This window comes from Eschrichtius robustus, chromosome 6 (genome assembly GCF_028021215.1).
Source record: "Eschrichtius robustus isolate mEscRob2 chromosome 6, mEscRob2.pri, whole genome shotgun sequence".
In the NCBI taxonomy this organism is placed as follows: domain Eukaryota; kingdom Metazoa; phylum Chordata; class Mammalia; order Artiodactyla; family Eschrichtiidae; genus Eschrichtius; species Eschrichtius robustus.
The window spans coordinates 80,135,934-80,152,885 of NC_090829.1; the positions used below are offsets into that span (position 1 = coordinate 80,135,934).

Below are 16,952 nucleotides of genomic sequence, written 5' to 3' on the forward strand. Positions count from 1 at the left end.
CTGGAGGGTAAAACACTCGCTGATAGCATTCTGGAAATGCAGTTGGAGAAGGAAGCTGGAGATTTCATCATCACTACACTTGGTTTTGGTCCTACGCCCCACTCCCTGATATTTGTGAGTCCAGAGCTTCTGCAGAGAGTAAACCTATCTTGTGCTAGAATCCAGAGGTGGCAGGTATCTGGTGTCTCCAATTCCTGGTCCTTTTCAAGTTCTTCTCTTCACCTGTTCCCCATATCATTCACTGAGTCCCTCTCCCTCTGCCTGGTTTTTAGCATCTTTGTTCTTATTGCTCACCGCTTTGATACTGTGACTCCGCTCTGGTCCAGTGTATGTTTGCCTTGTCCCTGCACACAACCTGCTTCTTCCACTGGGTGTCTTTTTGAATGCTAATCACCCTGCCTAGAAGTCCCCCTCTTTCCCCTGCTTTAAATGTCTGCCAAAACTGCCCTTTCTGGAAGCCTTCCCTCACTAGACTCCTCCACTCTATTTCCGTCAGTGCCCTAAAAACAGATCTTTGAATGCGCTGCACTTCTCTGTCTTTGTATACAATCCTCCCTCTGCTCAATGCCCTATCCAACTCTTACTCTGTGTGACTTGGCTCAGCTATCATCTCCTCAGGGAGCTAGTCAGAGCTCTGTGGTCCCTACTCCCTCCCATAGCACCCTGACTCTTTCTTGTCACAGCACACATGGCACTCCGTTGTAATGGTCTGTTTATTGGTCAGTCTTCTCCAGCATGCGCCCTCCTACAGAACCAGACTCTTAATCATCTCTGTATCCCCCCACACCTCACAGGGCCTGGCACATAGCAGGTCCCCAATAATTGTAAGATAAATAAATAAGTGCGTGATTAGATTAAAATAGAAAGCCATCAGACAGACTCAGAGCTATGTGTTCTGTGTTTTATTTATTCTCATTTCTCCTGTGTGTGTATGGCACAGTACCTGGCACATAGTGGTTACAGAGCAAATACTCGTTTTCTTGAATTATTGTTACAAAAACAGAAAAAAACAGGAAATAAAGTGAACCCACTTGGGAGAAATCCCTAAATAGGGAATTGATAGGTTTATTCAATTTTAAATATTTTCAGGCCCCTCAAAATAATTTTCATCCAGTCAAGGATCTGTTACCACTTTCTTACTCTTTCAGAAATCTCTCACACCTTAGGAAGGAACTGAAACACCTCTTAAATCTGCCTTCAAAGCTGATTTGGAAAGAACATATAAAGTTTATGGAAAAACAAAGCAGTAAAGCTTTTCCTTTGTCGTTTATTGGTTCCCATCCATTTTTTCCCCCTAATCACCAAAGCCTAACTTCTAGGATCAATAGAGATTCAAGACCCAATGTACTCATAAACTCAGATATGCAAGAAATATTTTTCTTGAATTCACTTTTGATTTTGAGTCTGCATACTGCAGGAATAATAAAAACTTAGCCTCAGTAAAGCTGAGGTTTACACCCCCCTTTCTCCCAGGTTTGCATATAAATTCCAGGGAAGCTTATATAATACCACAATGTCAGTTGTCTATGCTGACATATGCTGAGATGTGCTATAAGCTCCCTGGTCTGCAGGCATCAATCCACACAGTTTGCTACCAACCTGTCACTTGTTTATATCAACATGGCTCCTTTGGCCTGGTCCTTTCTGTGCTAACATCTCAGACACAGGCAAATCATTCTGCTGCTACTGCAGTACACTGGAGCCTGGGGACCTCTGGAGGTTGCTTAGACCCCTTTATCTAAAGCAGAATGTGTCAAACTGGCAGCCCATAGTCATTCACACGTACATGCATGTTTTTTGACATAATTGTATCAGTTATCTATCACTGCTTAACAAAACACCCCAAAACTTAACGGCATAAAATATGTCATTCTATTTGCTCACAATTTTGTGGGTCAGCAGTTTGAGCTAGATTTAGCTGGTGGTTCTCCTGCTGGTCTCACCTGGGATCACGTACATGTCTGCAGTCATCTGGCAGCCGCATTGCCTCATTCACACATCTGGCAGCTAGTGCTGGGCTGTTGAGTGCCTGGACCTCTTGGTCTCATTCTCAAGGAGGCTAGCCTGACTTCTCTGCATGGTGGTCTCAAGTAGCAAGAAATGGGCAAATCCTAAGGCACAAACACTTTTCAAACCTCTGCTTGTGTTGTGTTTGCTATTAGCCAAAGTAAGATTCAAGGAGGTAAGTAAAAGACTCCGTCTCATGTTGGGAGGAGCAGCAAAGTCACATTGCAAAGGGGCATGCATACAAGGATGAAAGGAATTTGTGGGCATTTTTTGCAATCTATTACAATGGCTTTATTCATTCATTCATCCATTCACTTGTTTAAGTTGCCAATGTTTAAAAATTGGAGCTTCGTGTATAAAAGTCGTATCTTAAAAAAATCACCTAGCCTACTTTACCCATTTACATTTCCTTCCTGTTCTGCTGCACTTGAGTTTATGATAATAAAGCCTAGTTTAAAAGATTGTTTTTGTGAAATTAAATGAGGTAATGTCTGTGGGAAAATCTGGCATGAACAAGCTCTCGATATATGGTTTCTTCCTTCCTGAATGCCATTAGCCATGAAGTTGATACCTGACCATGGCTAAGGAGAGTAGCCAAGATGAAGGACAAGGGAGTCATGGAAAAGGTGGCTGGAAAGTAATCCCTTGGTCTCTTTCTAGAGAGGTACAGGCATTAGGAAATAAGATTCTTGAAGAATTTATAAGAACACTAAATACATTTAAGAAATTAAGACGAGCGATAGTAAATATCTCAGTTTGCTTTAAGCGAAGTGCTTCAGGCTCTAAACTGTTCACCCAGCTCATCCCTGGGAGCAAGTGTGGAGAGCTGTCTAGACCCTGTCCCTGCTTCAGGTAGCTGCGTGAAAACGCCTGTGTCACAGCACGGATCATTTTCTCACTGCTCTCCAGAGACTGAACACTCTGCCCTGTTCCTTCCCAGCCTCAGTGGGGACTGAGTGGAGAAGCCTCTACCTCACACAGCAGGCCCTAACTGCCACAGTTCCTTCCGCAGAGAGCTTTAAATTCTCTGCCTTTAGTCATAAGCCTCTTTCTTTTAACTGGAACAAATCATTGGTCAACATTTACCTCGGGTGAAGAGGAGACAGGCCTCCACAAACTCTTCAGAAACAGCCCGGGTTTCAAAACCAAAGACAGTTGTGTAAGCAGTTTGGAAACAAGCATGCTGGACTTTCTCCCTAGTGTAGCAGTTAGGAAACGCTAACTAGTTTGGCTAGTTTGAGCGACCAGCTGACCAGCGAGCACAGTGAAGCAGTAGAATAACAACATCCAGAGGTGGTTTGAAGGAGAAACAGAAGCATTTTGACTTCATACCCTCTCTGAGCCTGGGTTTCCTGAAATCGTCACACCTGCAGCAGAAGGAAAATGGCAGAGTTGAAGGTAAGACACTATCTGGCCACTTCGCTGTGGCTTCTTCAGCCACAACTCACGGAAGCGTCTGAGAATTCCAGAGCTTCAGAGTCAGAAAAAACTTAGAGAGGCCCTCGTCCAAGCTGTTGCGTTCAGAGGCTTCGCGGTGGTGTCCGTAAGCATGGCTGGGGCTGGGGGATGATAAAGAAAAGAGATGATGGTCTCTAATTGTCCATCTCTTGCCTTGCTCATTTCATATATTGTCTTGGGAATCTGTAGACGTCATAAGGGCTCTCCTCCACCATGGACAGACATGTTTCTCACTGTGTCTGTTTGCCAGCCCCTACTCTCCCACACCTTCCTGATGCTGCAGCTTCCTGGACAGCCTCCAGCCGACCAATTAGGCGTGTTTAATCTATTCAGTTATTTTGAGGCTCACAGTTAGTGCTTGGCCAATAGAAACCCTAGCACTTCCTCTAGGAAATAATTCCTTTTTATTATTTAATCTTCAATTGAAAAAGATGTGTGGGTTATGTGCTACTAATGAATTAACTCATAATCTTCAAAGTAAATCTGGAGGTAGCCACTTTACCATTAAGGAAAATAAAGTTCAGAGAGATTAAGTCACTTGCCCAAGGTCACTGCTGATAAGTGATGGAGACTGGATTAGAAGTTGGGTTTGTCTGAATCCATGGCCAGGCTCCAAAAGGAGCCTTAGTGGCATCTGCTAGACTGAGTGCCTTAAAGCCAGTGTCTAAAACCATGCCTAGTGTCTACCCCAGGCTGGCATCAGTGCCCAACACATGCATGTAGGCCTGAGTAGAATTGCCCAGAATCTTGACTCAAGCCAAGTGTGCCAGACTCCAGGCTTCTCTCCAGAGTTTGAGCACTTCCTGGATGCCCTTCAACTGATGCTGAGTTTGAAAATCAAACATCTCCCTAATTAACAGGGGTCCTAAAACCACTCAACACCGAAGTAAAAGAGTTTGCTTCTTTATGCCTGATCAAGAGTTAGAAAGACTGAGAAAGAATTCTCATTCTTTCATTCGGCAAATATTATATGTGAATACATGATGCCACAAATTAACATAGGAAAGGCACTGAATCTGGACTAGGCGGGGCCAAGAGAAACTTCTCCAAGGAGGCTGTTCCTAAGCTGAGTCTTAGGAGAGATGTAGAAATTGACTTAACTGAAAAGGGGCTAGAGGAAACAACAGGTGCAAAGGCACAGCACACACAGAAAGCCCTGCACGTTCTGGGATCCAAGAGTTAAATTTGGGTTGCCGCAGGGACAGCCAAGATGAGATACCCAGGATGTGGTCAGATGTATGGATCTGGATCTCAGGGGAGGGGGTAGAGCTAGGAGAATAGATATGGGAGGTCATCATATCAATGGTGGTAGTTGAAGTCTTAGAAGAGGGGGAGTGCATAAAAACTTCATTTCCTGATGAAAGGCTATGGGGAAGTTCAGCAGGAGTGGAAACATCCTTACCATTTATAAATAAATTATATCTAAAATCCTATCCTGCTGAAATTTTTGAGCAACTTATTATGCACAGCACCAGCACACCAACGTAAATTGCATGTTGATCTTTGTTCTCAATTTCAAAGGCATTTTTCCCAGGCTGCTGTCTAATCTCTGCAAGGAAAGGTTAGCTCTACAGATCACAAATCCAAACACAGAAAGCCAGATTGCATCACTCTAATCAATACGCATTATAAGTTAAAAAAAATATTTCTCTGCTTTTATTTCTTCCTTTTAATGGATATGTCAACACAAAGTCTCAAATGAAATCACATTTACATAAAAGCAGCACAACTGGGGGAAGAAAATTCAAAAGATAAAATAGTAGAATTAAATTTTAAATGAACCACCCAATGTTCTTAAGTCTTCTACAAGTCCACTTCTACAAGTCTTGATTTCTTCATTTCTAAAAAACAGAGCTGTTTAACATGCAGACTTTGGGCCCCAGCACCAAATACTTTGATTCACTAGGTATGGGTCTGTATTTAACAAGCTTTGGGGGTGATTCTAATGATTAGCCAGAGATGGGACCCCATGGTCTACATAATTATTGTATTCGTTTCCTGTTTCTGTTGTAACAAATTACCACAAATTTAGTGGCTTAAAATGACCAAATTAATTTTCTTACAGTTCTGGAGGTCAGAAGTCTGAAATCAGTTTCACTGGGCTTAAAGTCAAGGTGTTGCCTGGTTCCTTTTGAAGACTCAAGGGGAGAATCCATTCCCCTGCATTTCCAGCTTCTATAAGTTGCCTGCCATTTCTTGACTTACGGTCCCTTTCACCATCTTCAAAGTGCATCACTCATCTCTGCTTCCATCATCACATCACCTTTTCCTCTTCTATAATCAAATCTTCCTCTACCTCCCTCTCTTACGAATACTTATGATTATATTTAGGGTGCACCCAAATAATCCAGGACATCTCCCCATCTCAAGATCCTTAACTTAATCACATCTGCAAAGTCTCTTTTGCTATATAAGGGAACACTCACAAGTTCCAGGGATTAAGACATAGATATCTTTGGGGCATCATTATTCAGCCTACCGCAGTTTAGCCTACTTGCAATAATCTTCAAGTTCCCCTAACAATCTATATCCTGTGTTCCCAACAAGGTTAACTAGAAATACTGGACTCTTTGCACAGGAGAAAAAGGTAGCTATAGTTCCATCTCTACCCTGACTTCTCTCTCTTTCCCTCATGCCCAGGAAAAGGAAGTGAGGGATAGTATCTGCTCGTCCCATCAGGGTGTTACCCAGAATCAGAGTCAGGAGAAAGCACCTCATAAAACTACTCTGACAAATAAATCATATCCTGGGGACCAGGTGAAAATTAGAAAGCTGTACACTAGGGAGCTGCCAAAGAACTGATGGTACTGAAGTTACATGGAGCTCAATAATTTGTTCTTTCATTTAGAAAGGATGTGTATAATTCTCTTGGAAGGAAACAAAATTGTTTCTATGTGGGATCAAATTATTCAGAAATCTGGATTGAAGAAAGCATACAAACACACTTGCTTAATGTCAGACGTTTTTATTTTCAATTTTCCGGTATAAGGTATATTTGTATAGTCACTGAACCAGCTGGAGTTGAAAGCTTGGATTTTCACAGCTGATATAAGCAGAGTTCAGATTCTGTCCTTGATCTCAAAGCCTTGGGAAAGCAGCTGCAGAATACTGCTTCCTTGATTCTGATACCTTCAGCAGTAAGGCACATGATATTTTAAAACTCTAACAAACTCATCTGTAATTTTCTCTCAGGGGATTAGGAAAACCAACTGGTCTGAGAATGACTCAGCAGTTTTCACCCCCCTCTTCAGCCAATGCACCTCAGCTAAGATTGAGAAACCAACTCAGAACTCACACCTCTCTCTGAGCTGGGTGGCTCCCTTCCAAAGCACCAACCGTTCTTTCTACTTTCTTTTCTACTTTTTAAAGCAGTCTGAAGCATATGCTTTAAAATTACATATAGTAAGTCTCTTTTCCTTTGTTCCCAACGTACAAATAACCCTGGACTCTGTTCTGAGGCCAGCAGTTGCAAAGAATGGAGAAGGTTAATGAGTAAACCCACCCACTCCTGCCAGAAAGCTCAGCGCTCAGACCTTCTTGCCTCCCTTTGCAGAGAGAAACAATGCTGCAGTTGAACAAAGTGAAGCCACTGTGATACTCAGTGGCTTCAGGCAAGATTGGTCTGCAATTCCATTCCACAGAACTGAAGATAATTTCGGGTCATTACCATTTCTCAGCAGCTCAGATTCAATCTTCTTGATGGTGAGCAGGAGGTTCATTAGAGAGAAGAAAATTGTATTCAGTGGAGAGTCAGAATGCTGGATGGTCTCTGCCCTTTCCCCAAAGAAATCATTCCAAACCGCATGCCGCTGTTAACCAATCTCTGTGTAATATAACTCACTGTTTTTAGTGCTGATAGATTTTCAAATACAAAAAAATATTGTGTCTGGAGGCAAAAAAGAATAATTTCACTTCCATTGCTTACTAGGTCATAACATTTCACATTTGATATTCCTTCCAAATATGGGCAGCTGTTGCCCTGATCATTGCTCACACATCCAGGTGTGTTACATCAATCTCATCCTGCTCCGAGCTGCTGAGAATTCTGGAGGGTTTATCCTCCACCCACTTACTTCCTTCTTATATCTCTTAAAGACATGTACTCAGATGGTGGCATTTCACTCACTGAGTGACACTGCACTTTCATTATCGTGGGCTAAAATTAAGTATTGGTACATTTATGAGGAACAACTATGGGAAGAAAATGGCCTTTTTTTTTTGATGTTTAAGTTAGAGAAAAGGGGGTTCTAACCCTACTTAGAGCAGGATACTTACACTCGTGTTAGAATAGGCTGTAAGGGGGACTTCCCTGGTGGCGCAGTGGTTAAGAATCCACCTGCCAATGCATGGGACAGGGGTTCGAGCCCTGGTCCGGGAAGATCCCACATGCCGCGGAGCAACTAAGCCCGTGCGCCACAGCTACTGAGCCTGAGCTCTAGAGCCCGTGCTCCACAACAAGAGAGGCCACTGCAATGAGAAGCCCGCGCACCGCGACTAACGGTAGCCCCAACTCTCCACAACTAGAGAAAGCCTGCGTGCAGCAACGAAGACCCAACCCAGCCAAAAATAAATAAATAAATAGAATAGAATAGAATAGGCTCTAAGGGTAAAACTAAATCAAACAATAGGTATCTACTGAGTACCTTCTATAAACCAGGCACAAGGCATATGGAGGTAAACAAGATGCCATAGTTCCAGCCTTCATGGAGCTTATAAACTAGCAGAGAAGCCAGACAGTGAACAAGAACTCAAAGGTGTGTTTAAGTGTTGTCAAAATAAGTTTTAGGGGCTCCGCACACTTTACTTTATTGAGAAACTCCCTTTTCTTCCTCTGGATGAAAAGTAAATTGATGACAATCAGAATGAACTCCATTGTGCCACTGAGGACAGATTCTGATCTGGCTATTCTCCTGAAAGCCACCCATATCTTCAAAACTTGTTTTCCTATATCCACATAGATGCAAATATATTTACAAGTGCTCCATAGATGAGCCAGATGATGTAGGTTTTTGCCTGCAGCAAGGCTGGTTGGAGGGCTTTTTCTCAAGGGTTTTGCTGTCAGATTGGATCCACACACTCTTTACAGCTACTTGTTTCAGCGTATGGAGGGGAAGTGGGGCTCCAACCTCAGGGAGGTTGCAAGCTAGGCCAGCCAGATCTTACTAACCTGGAGTTGAGGTGATGCCTGAGCCATCTCCCCTCTCAGGAACTCCCTGATGGGCCCAGAATTAAAGAAGCTGTTCTTGGAGTGGGATAATTAAGAACAAGCCCATAAATCAACTAAGTACAGCTAAGGATGGAAAGTCCATGTAATATCCAGCACTCTTCTCCCAATTAATTGGTGGTCTTTAAAATTCACACAGAGAAATTATCTTTCCTAAATGGTTCACATGCCAAGACATAGCAAAGATGTTATGTATAGAACGTGATACACAAACATATGTGCATAAAGAAATTTTTACCTTCATAGACAGTCAAAACAGCAAAATACTCTTTAAATCCCATTAATGGTGACCTTTGTGTCTTTGTCACATGCAGTACATTTCTGGATTCGGTAATGAGTGTGCCTCAGAGGATCCTCGCTGCCCAGGTGCCCTGCCAGAAGGACAGGTATGAGTGAATAGAATATTAGCTTGGAGAACTCTGAATTATAAGAATGAATGACCAGCTTTCAGGCCAAGTGCTTCTACCCACCATCTTGAAAATTAGCCTGTGAACTGTCTAGGAGTTTCACAAATCATTAAGACAATTGGGATGCAGAACAATGACAATACAAAGGTTAAAGTTGGATAATAGTTACCTATGGCAAAGCACTTAGTCCCAAAAAAGTAACACTAAATTTAGGGCTTTCAAGAAGATCCCCTAGGTCCAGGGTTAAGGGACTTCCTTAAAGTTCCCTTGAACAGCATAAGATATGGCAATGATGAGAAAATAATCAGTCCTTGTTAAAAAAAAAAAAAAAATGTGTGCACAAAGATGTTCACACTAGTGTTGGTTACTACAGCAAAAATATGGCAAACAAAAATTTTGTCAAAAGTTGTTAAGAATGTTTCATGGCATGAAAAAATGCTCATGATATAGTGTTTCCTCTTTTTTTAAAGTGCTAATTATTAACAGGACTACACATATCATAGGGTTCCCATTTTGGAGGATAAGAATGGAAGGAAATATACTCATATGTCAACATTGGGTTATTTCTGGATGGTGAGATAATGGCTTATAGTTTATAAATTTTCTACAATAAGCATGTACTACTTTTCTAATCAAGGAGGAAAGTCACCTAAAACATTATTACAAGAAGTATGTATGGGTTGGAGATGGTCATGTGCAGTGAGTGGCCCAGAGCATCCCCATCCAAGACAGAATTCCCCCACTGAGTTGTTTGATGAGAAGGTGGAATGCTTTTCTGATGGAGTGATGTCATTTATTGCCTCCTTTGTTTTAGAATAATCCTCAAGTTTGCCCTTACAATCTGTATGCTGAGCAGCTCTCAGGATCAGCTTTCACTTGTCCACGGAGCAGCAATAAAAGAAGGTAAAAGGATTAGGTTAATTCTGACCTGTGGTCTGTGGGAGCTATGACTAGTATTTAGTGCTGCCTCCTATACCCGGGCCACAGCCTCCCAGGGTTGCCCAAGAGCCTGCTTCTAACAGGCTGTGCTCTGGGTCATAGTCAGGGGAGGATGAACCTCACCTCCAGCTAGAATCAAGTGACTGATGGAAGAAGGGGAGAGAGCAGCTGCACAGAGCCTAGAAAACAGACATGTCTAGTTCCACTTATAATTTGTTGCTTGTACTCAGAAGAAAGTGTTCCTCATAGTCTGGCCTTCCCCTGGGATTGTGCAGTTGCGTTCCAAATTTTGATTTACTTGGGAGTTTTTTTTATAATGATTAACTCAAAATTATAGAAGATTCAGTGCAATATCTTCCTCAGCTGACTAGAAGTATTATGTTCTTTGGATGAAAATGTTAGATAATCCAAGCTTGGGTTAGATGAAAGGTCATGTATTATGGCCCCTGGTGGTTTGAATTAATAAGGTTTTTTCTCCTCGGAATTTGTCTTTGCTGGAAACCAGCACATTCATTAGCACAACGTGTCATGATCCATGTTTGCTCTAATCCTACAAGCCAGGTCAATGAACTCAGTCTCTTGGTTAACTCCTTTGGGGCAGGTTGGTTTCAGTAGCTGTTGTGGTTTAGGGAAGCAGTTGAGTGTTGTGACTTAAACAAGCAGTGTCTAATTATGGGAATTTCAGAATAGGACACCTGTGTAGAGGGCTGCTGCTTATATTGGAGTTTGGGGGAGGAGGGCAGGCAGTCTTGTACTGCTTAGTGGAAGGTGATTGGGTTTGTCTCCAGCAAGTCCTCCTGAGAAGTAAATGAGATAGTGAGAACAAAAGCACCATGGACCACACAAATGATATGTTGTTCCCCGTAGGGGTTAATTGTGCCCACTCTGGAAGCAGGCCTCCTGAGTTTAAATCCTGGCTCCTTCTCTTTCCAGCTGTGTGACCTTGGGCAGGTCATGTACCCCCCAAGAGCCTTCTGGTTTCTCATTTGTAAAAGAGATAATAATAGTACTTATCTCATAGTTGTGATGAGGATTAAGGGAAAGAACGTATGTAAGGTGCTTAGCACATTGCCGGGTACATGGTGAGTGCTCAATTAACATTAATTATTATCATCATCATTATTGCCACAGTAGCAGAGTGTCTCCCTCCAATACAGTGTACCCCTAGGAGGCTGTCGGAAAACTGCGTGGCAGGTGCTATGCTACCATGTCAATATCAATATTGCTTCCCTCTCGATAGATCTGTACATGGAGGGGAAAGAGATAGTTTCCCATACTTGTCAAATCAAGATTAATTCTATCACTATTTAATCATCTCTCTCTCTCTGCAAGCCCAGATAGCCAAGGTAAGGTAAGCACACAGACAATTCCTGTCTATTCTAATTTATGACAGCCTGGCCTCCATGACTATGTTCTTGACTTTATGACCCATTCACTAACTGGACACCTGGACTCCGGATTCTGCTGCCTGCCCCCATTATTCAGCAATATCTTCAGCCAGCAGGAGCAGAGCCCTGTTCCAGGAGGCTGAAAAGGAGCTTTTGGCATTTCATTAAGACGCTGGCACCATTCCCTGAATCAGAATTAAATCTCTGTCCAGGGCAGTGTAGTGCTGCCTGGGGAGTTTTATAAACTCAGCTAAAAAACAAGGGACACTAGGCATGGTTCACCCATCTGTTTAGAACTCTTCAAAGGTATCCACAAGAATTTTGTGAAAATGCTCAAAATCCCCAGTGGGAAGATGGAACCAGCCCCATCCATAGATGAGAAAGCCTGAAATTCCTACATTTAGTCACTACTCATTCAAGCCACAGAATTCAGGAACTCCCCCACCCCCCACCCACAAACTATCAGAGAGTATATCTATCAGGGGTTGATTTTTATCTGATTAGTTAGCTGATCCCTTAGGTCCTGAGAAGGTGAGAGCCAGGACAGAGATTGTAGGAAATCTGGATCATCAAAAAACCCCAGATGATTAGGGGTAGGCAGATAGAAAATTCAACACACATCTAGTAAGTGAGCACCTATTGTGTGCCAGGCATTCTAGGTACATAAACTCCTAATCCTCACAACAATCCTAGGAGATAAGGATGAGGAACATAGGATCAAGAAAGTTTTGGGAATTCCCTGGAGGTCCGGTGGTTAGGATTCTGAGCTTTCACTGCTGAGGGCCTGGGTTTGGTCCCTGGTCAGGGAACTAAGATCTCACAAGCCACACAGGGTGGGCAAAAAAAAAAAAAAAACAAGAAAATTTTGTAACTTGCCCAGGATCACACAGTCGGTTCTAAAATACACACACACATGTTCTCAATTCTGTATAGAACCTAGAGAGGCCTAGTTAATTCATGGCCCGAAGTCCAATGTCTGAGATTACTTCACCTAGAGCTAGAGGAATCAAAAGAAAACTGAACAAATCTAGCTAGCCCTTTAATCTCCCAAATGGCTCAGTGTAGGGCCAGGTCAATTCCACCCCCTGAAGTAGACTGTCCTGGGGCTTAAAGGGCCAGAGCTTGTTCAAGCAGGTCTGGTCTTCCATTGCCCCAAGTGGTGTTCCTCTTCCTGCTGTACCCTGTCAGGGTAACAGCCTCTGAAAGGACTTGGGTCCCTCTTAGTGAGGTTCAGTGTCCCTCTCAACTTCTGGATGGTTCTCCTCCTGGTGTCCTTCAGGGTTCCTTCATCAGAGTCTTCTCTTCCTGAAACAAAGCCAGAAATGTACTATAAGAAAGTAAAGATGGATGCTCTTATAATTTTAGATATGTTAATTTCCTAAACATCTTACAAATTAACATCAAAAAGACAACCCAATAGAAAAATGGTAAAGGACTTGGGCAAGTAATTTATAGAAAAATTCCAAGGGACCAATAAACATACAGATTCTCAACCTTACTCATAATAATGGTAATACAAAATAAAAATGAGATAGTATTTTTCACCTACAAGGCCAAAATTATTAATAATACCCCCTATTTGTAAAGATGTGGGTGATCAGGCACTCTCACACATTAGTGTTGTGAGAATAAAGTGGTACAACAATTTGGCAATTTTTCTTATTATGCATTGGAAATATCTTAGAGATTGTACAAGAAAATTGCTAAGTTCTGATGCCTCTGAGGATTGGCTCTGAAGAAATTGGAGGAGAAAGCCATCTAAGTCTACCTTTTGAGACTTTTTAAATTACTTGAATTATTTTTATCACTGGCATGAATTACTTCTATAATTTTAAAGAAGAAAATTGATTTATATTTCAAAAATGACAAAGAAACCACCCATATTGTCTCAATCTGTGAAGGATTCGTTGTCCTCACTTTCCAGAGCCAGAGCAAGGATTAGTATCCAATATGTACATAAGCTAATGTTTTTCTGTGGATTTGCCTGCACAGATATCCCTCAAGGTACTTTCCCTTCCTTTATAGTTGTCATTGGGAAAGGCAATTCTTTTTTTGTCAGTATGGAAACAACCAAGGGCTACAGGCTCAGTTTGAAGAGTGATGGATCGTGTGGAAAGGTGAGAAGAGGCCAGGGCTATGGGCAGCAGTGGCTATTAAGAAATGATGCTGTGTCATTGCTTCTCACATTAAAGCCCACAGATCATTGTTGACTTGAGCGTCTTCCTAACGGTATTTCCTGAGCCAGTCTGTGCATCACTCATAACATCACCCTAAGGCTTATGTGTCCTTGTTTCCCCCCAGCTGGCTATATAGGATTCTACCTTCGGTTTCTCACAAGCCTTTTGAATCCATTGACCAAGGCCATGTCACTCACAACTGGGATGAAGTTGATCCTGATCCTAACCAGGTAACCTGGTCCTGTGAATTGGAGAATAGCATGTATCCAAAGCCTTAAGTACAAACATTTAAGTCTAACCTGGGTCTTTGAGAAATTAGACAGATTTTTTAAATAAATGCTAAAGTGTATCTGTTCTTTTGCTCAAACTTGGGTAGGAATTTTGGAATTGATTGACTGTGCCTGTGCACGTGTGTGTGTGTGTGTGCGTGTGTGTGTGTATAAGCTTTCGTTTTTCTAGCCTAATGGCTTTAGGAGTGCCCCAGTGAGTTGAATGAATGGAAATCATATAGGCTGGTGAAAATACATCTATACACCCGTAGGTTGGTTGGTTTGTTTTTTTTTATTTTGGTTGGTTTGTTTTAATCTAAACTCACCACAGCATACTGAAAACACATTCAACACTTATGCCTCTGAAAAGAGGCCTCTGATATAGAGAAGAGAGGCTTGTTGTCTGACCTGGATTCTATAAGTCTAGTGTCACCTAGGAACTTCCATTCCTTGCCTAAGTGTTTCCTTCTTTTGGTCTAGTGACAAATGGGCTTTCCCTCTGCAAATCAGTATTATTTATGTACTCTACTTTCAGTAACAAGACAGACCCATTGCTATAATGGACTGAGCTCCTTTTTTTTTCTTTACCTTTTGAGCACCCCAGTGTATTCCCTTTGCCCCTGAGTTTAGGTACATGTCACTGATCACAAGAGCATAATGCAGGAAGGAAAACAGACCTGGGTTTGCACCCCTGGCCCTCTACTTGTCACTGTATCTTTGAGCTACAGTGTTTCACTTGTAAACTGGGATAATCATGACATCTGCCATGCAGTGCAGTTTTGTGAAGTTTACTTGACAGAACAGGTGGTGAACATGCTTCGCCCAGTGCCTGGAACACAGTAGGCAAGAACCATGACTCTGATACAGCCATTTTGATATATTCACTTAAAGGCAGTGATAGTACATGTAAATCTCAGAATTTATATTCAGGTAATTCTTTTTTCATTTTATATTTTTTTAAATTCTGAGGTCTCCATCTGCCAAACTGGCAGAAAACAACTTCGTCTCAGTCTTCCCTGAGAACCTCTGGTTTTAAACAATGCCAAAGTAGGACTGGGGGTTGGGCCATGCTGGTTGGTCCTCTTTCACTTGATGGTGTTGAGATGCCCATTGTTCTGCTGCTATCGTGTCAGGCCTGGGCATGGAATCATCTGCAAGATACTTCTAGTCTTGTTGTCCCAGACATGCCACACAACCATTTCTTCCTTCTGGGAGTTGCTAGGACATGGGCTCAAGGGTCCCCTCTGTATTCAAAGTTCACACAAATTGATCAGTCTCTCTCCCTCCCCTTCCGTCCACTCTCCTCCCCTTCCACAACTCCTTCCCACAGCCCAAGGAAATCTTGTTTCCTCTTGGTTTACCAAGATGTGTGGTCTATATACCTGCTAATCCCCTTCCCTTAAACGCTTAGACCTTTTGTAGAACAAGACAGAATAATTTAGAGTCACTTTTGGTTTCCTGCCCTGCTCCGTCTTTTCCCTAATTATGGAAATCTCAGAGAACCAAGTAACTGCTTGAGTGCTACTCACCCCTCTCCAACAGGGACAGGAAGAGAAGCCTTAAGAGTGGAAAAATACGTGAGTTAGCAACATACAGTATCATCCACCTCACAGTCATTTTGAAGCCAAGACATTCTGTTTAAATAACTGACCCTTAAACTTGTGTGAAGTTTAGTGCGTGAAGCAGACATCCTCCCCGGTCTACCACTGGCCTATATATGGCCTTTGAGCCTATGGGAAAAGGCAGCCCAATCCCCAACCCTGCAGGCACAGTCCCCTGCTGAGACATTGCCCCTTTCCGCTTCAGCAGATCAGGGCCCTGTGCTGGACACAGTTTGCACAGCCAACCTGTGGACCCCATCTTTACCTGTCTGAGTCTCACCTGGGATCCTAATCCAATCCCATACATCCTTCTCTCCCACACTCTGGGGTTAGGAACCCACCTGGCAGACACACTCATTTAATCATTTACCTCACTCATTTAACCATTTACTTCCCCATTCATCTCACAAAGGGCCATAAATCATTCTATCCAAAGTCACTGTTCATTCTTTGAGAATCTGCTTGACTCCTCAATGGGTTACATCTCAAATTCTCCAATTTCTCTCTTAGAGTTACAATGGTCATACTTGTTTGTTTTAGATTAATAAATAGACCTGACTGCTTAATAATAGGACTCCATCTTTCATTAGAAAAAATAGAGGATGGTTGCCTATACCTCTATAGGATTCTTGGTCAGGCTAAAAATTAAGCATTTATTATATACTAGCTTTGGAAGGTTGAGAAGCTATTTGAACCACAGTAAGTTTTCTAATTCTTTTCTTCAGGAGGCAAAGAGAATCCCCAATTAAGTTTCTGACAGTTCTCTCAAGTAGAGCCAAATCTCATATTATACAAAGGAACAGCGTGGCTGTAAAGTCAGCAAGTAAGACAAAAATTAAGTACAAACAAAATTATCTCTGAAAAATCCCTTAAATCACCCATGAAGTATAGGATACATGGCTTTGTGTGTGCTACTTTGTATGGTAATTCTTATGCACACTAAATTTGAGAACCATTGAACTAAATTTGAGAACAATTGAGCATTGACTAAAAGAGAGATTATAGGCAAAATCTGTAGGCAGATGTTTGGGAATTCAAATTGTGGAGCCCTTAAGGTAACTATCGACCGGTGGTGTATAGGGTGGAGAGGGGAGTTCCAATGCCTCTGCCTGCTCATATCACCCACACAGTTATCTAAGTCTCTTTATACATCATCATAGATTTGTGCGTGGTGTGTGGGCAACAGTGGAGCCACACCTATATCATTTTGTTTGGGGTGGAGAGGTGAGGTTTTAAACCTAACCTTTAAGGAAAATGTGAGTGTGATGTGTAATATGTAATATGCTCAGTAATATCCTTTCATTATATAATATTATTATTGCTATGACTACTATCAATACATTTTTTTAAACATGAATACAACACTTCACAATGATTATTTGGGGGTACAAGTGGCTTATCCATGGAAGCTAACCTCATTGTGATAGAATTTTTCTGGTTTTGTCTTATTATAAAAGTAATGTACACTTATAAAAACTTAAA

General features: G+C 42.0%; 1 protein-coding gene across 1 annotated transcript in view; it reads left to right on the plus strand.

Annotated features, from left to right (window-relative positions):
- The first annotated feature begins 3,235 nt into the window (after positions 1-3,235).
- The window catches only part of HGD (homogentisate 1,2-dioxygenase), a 44,755-nt gene continuing 31,038 nt past the window's right edge, over positions 3,236-16,952 (plus strand). Inside the window, exons 1-4 of the mRNA XM_068546665.1 lie at positions 3,236-3,405; positions 9,004-9,075; positions 9,911-9,999; positions 13,725-13,830. Of these exons, the coding sequence (XP_068402766.1) occupies positions 3,391-3,405; positions 9,004-9,075; positions 9,911-9,999; positions 13,725-13,830 (282 nt within the window). The 5' untranslated portion in view covers positions 3,236-3,390. The remainder of the gene's footprint in view (positions 3,406-9,003; positions 9,076-9,910; positions 10,000-13,724; positions 13,831-16,952) is intronic.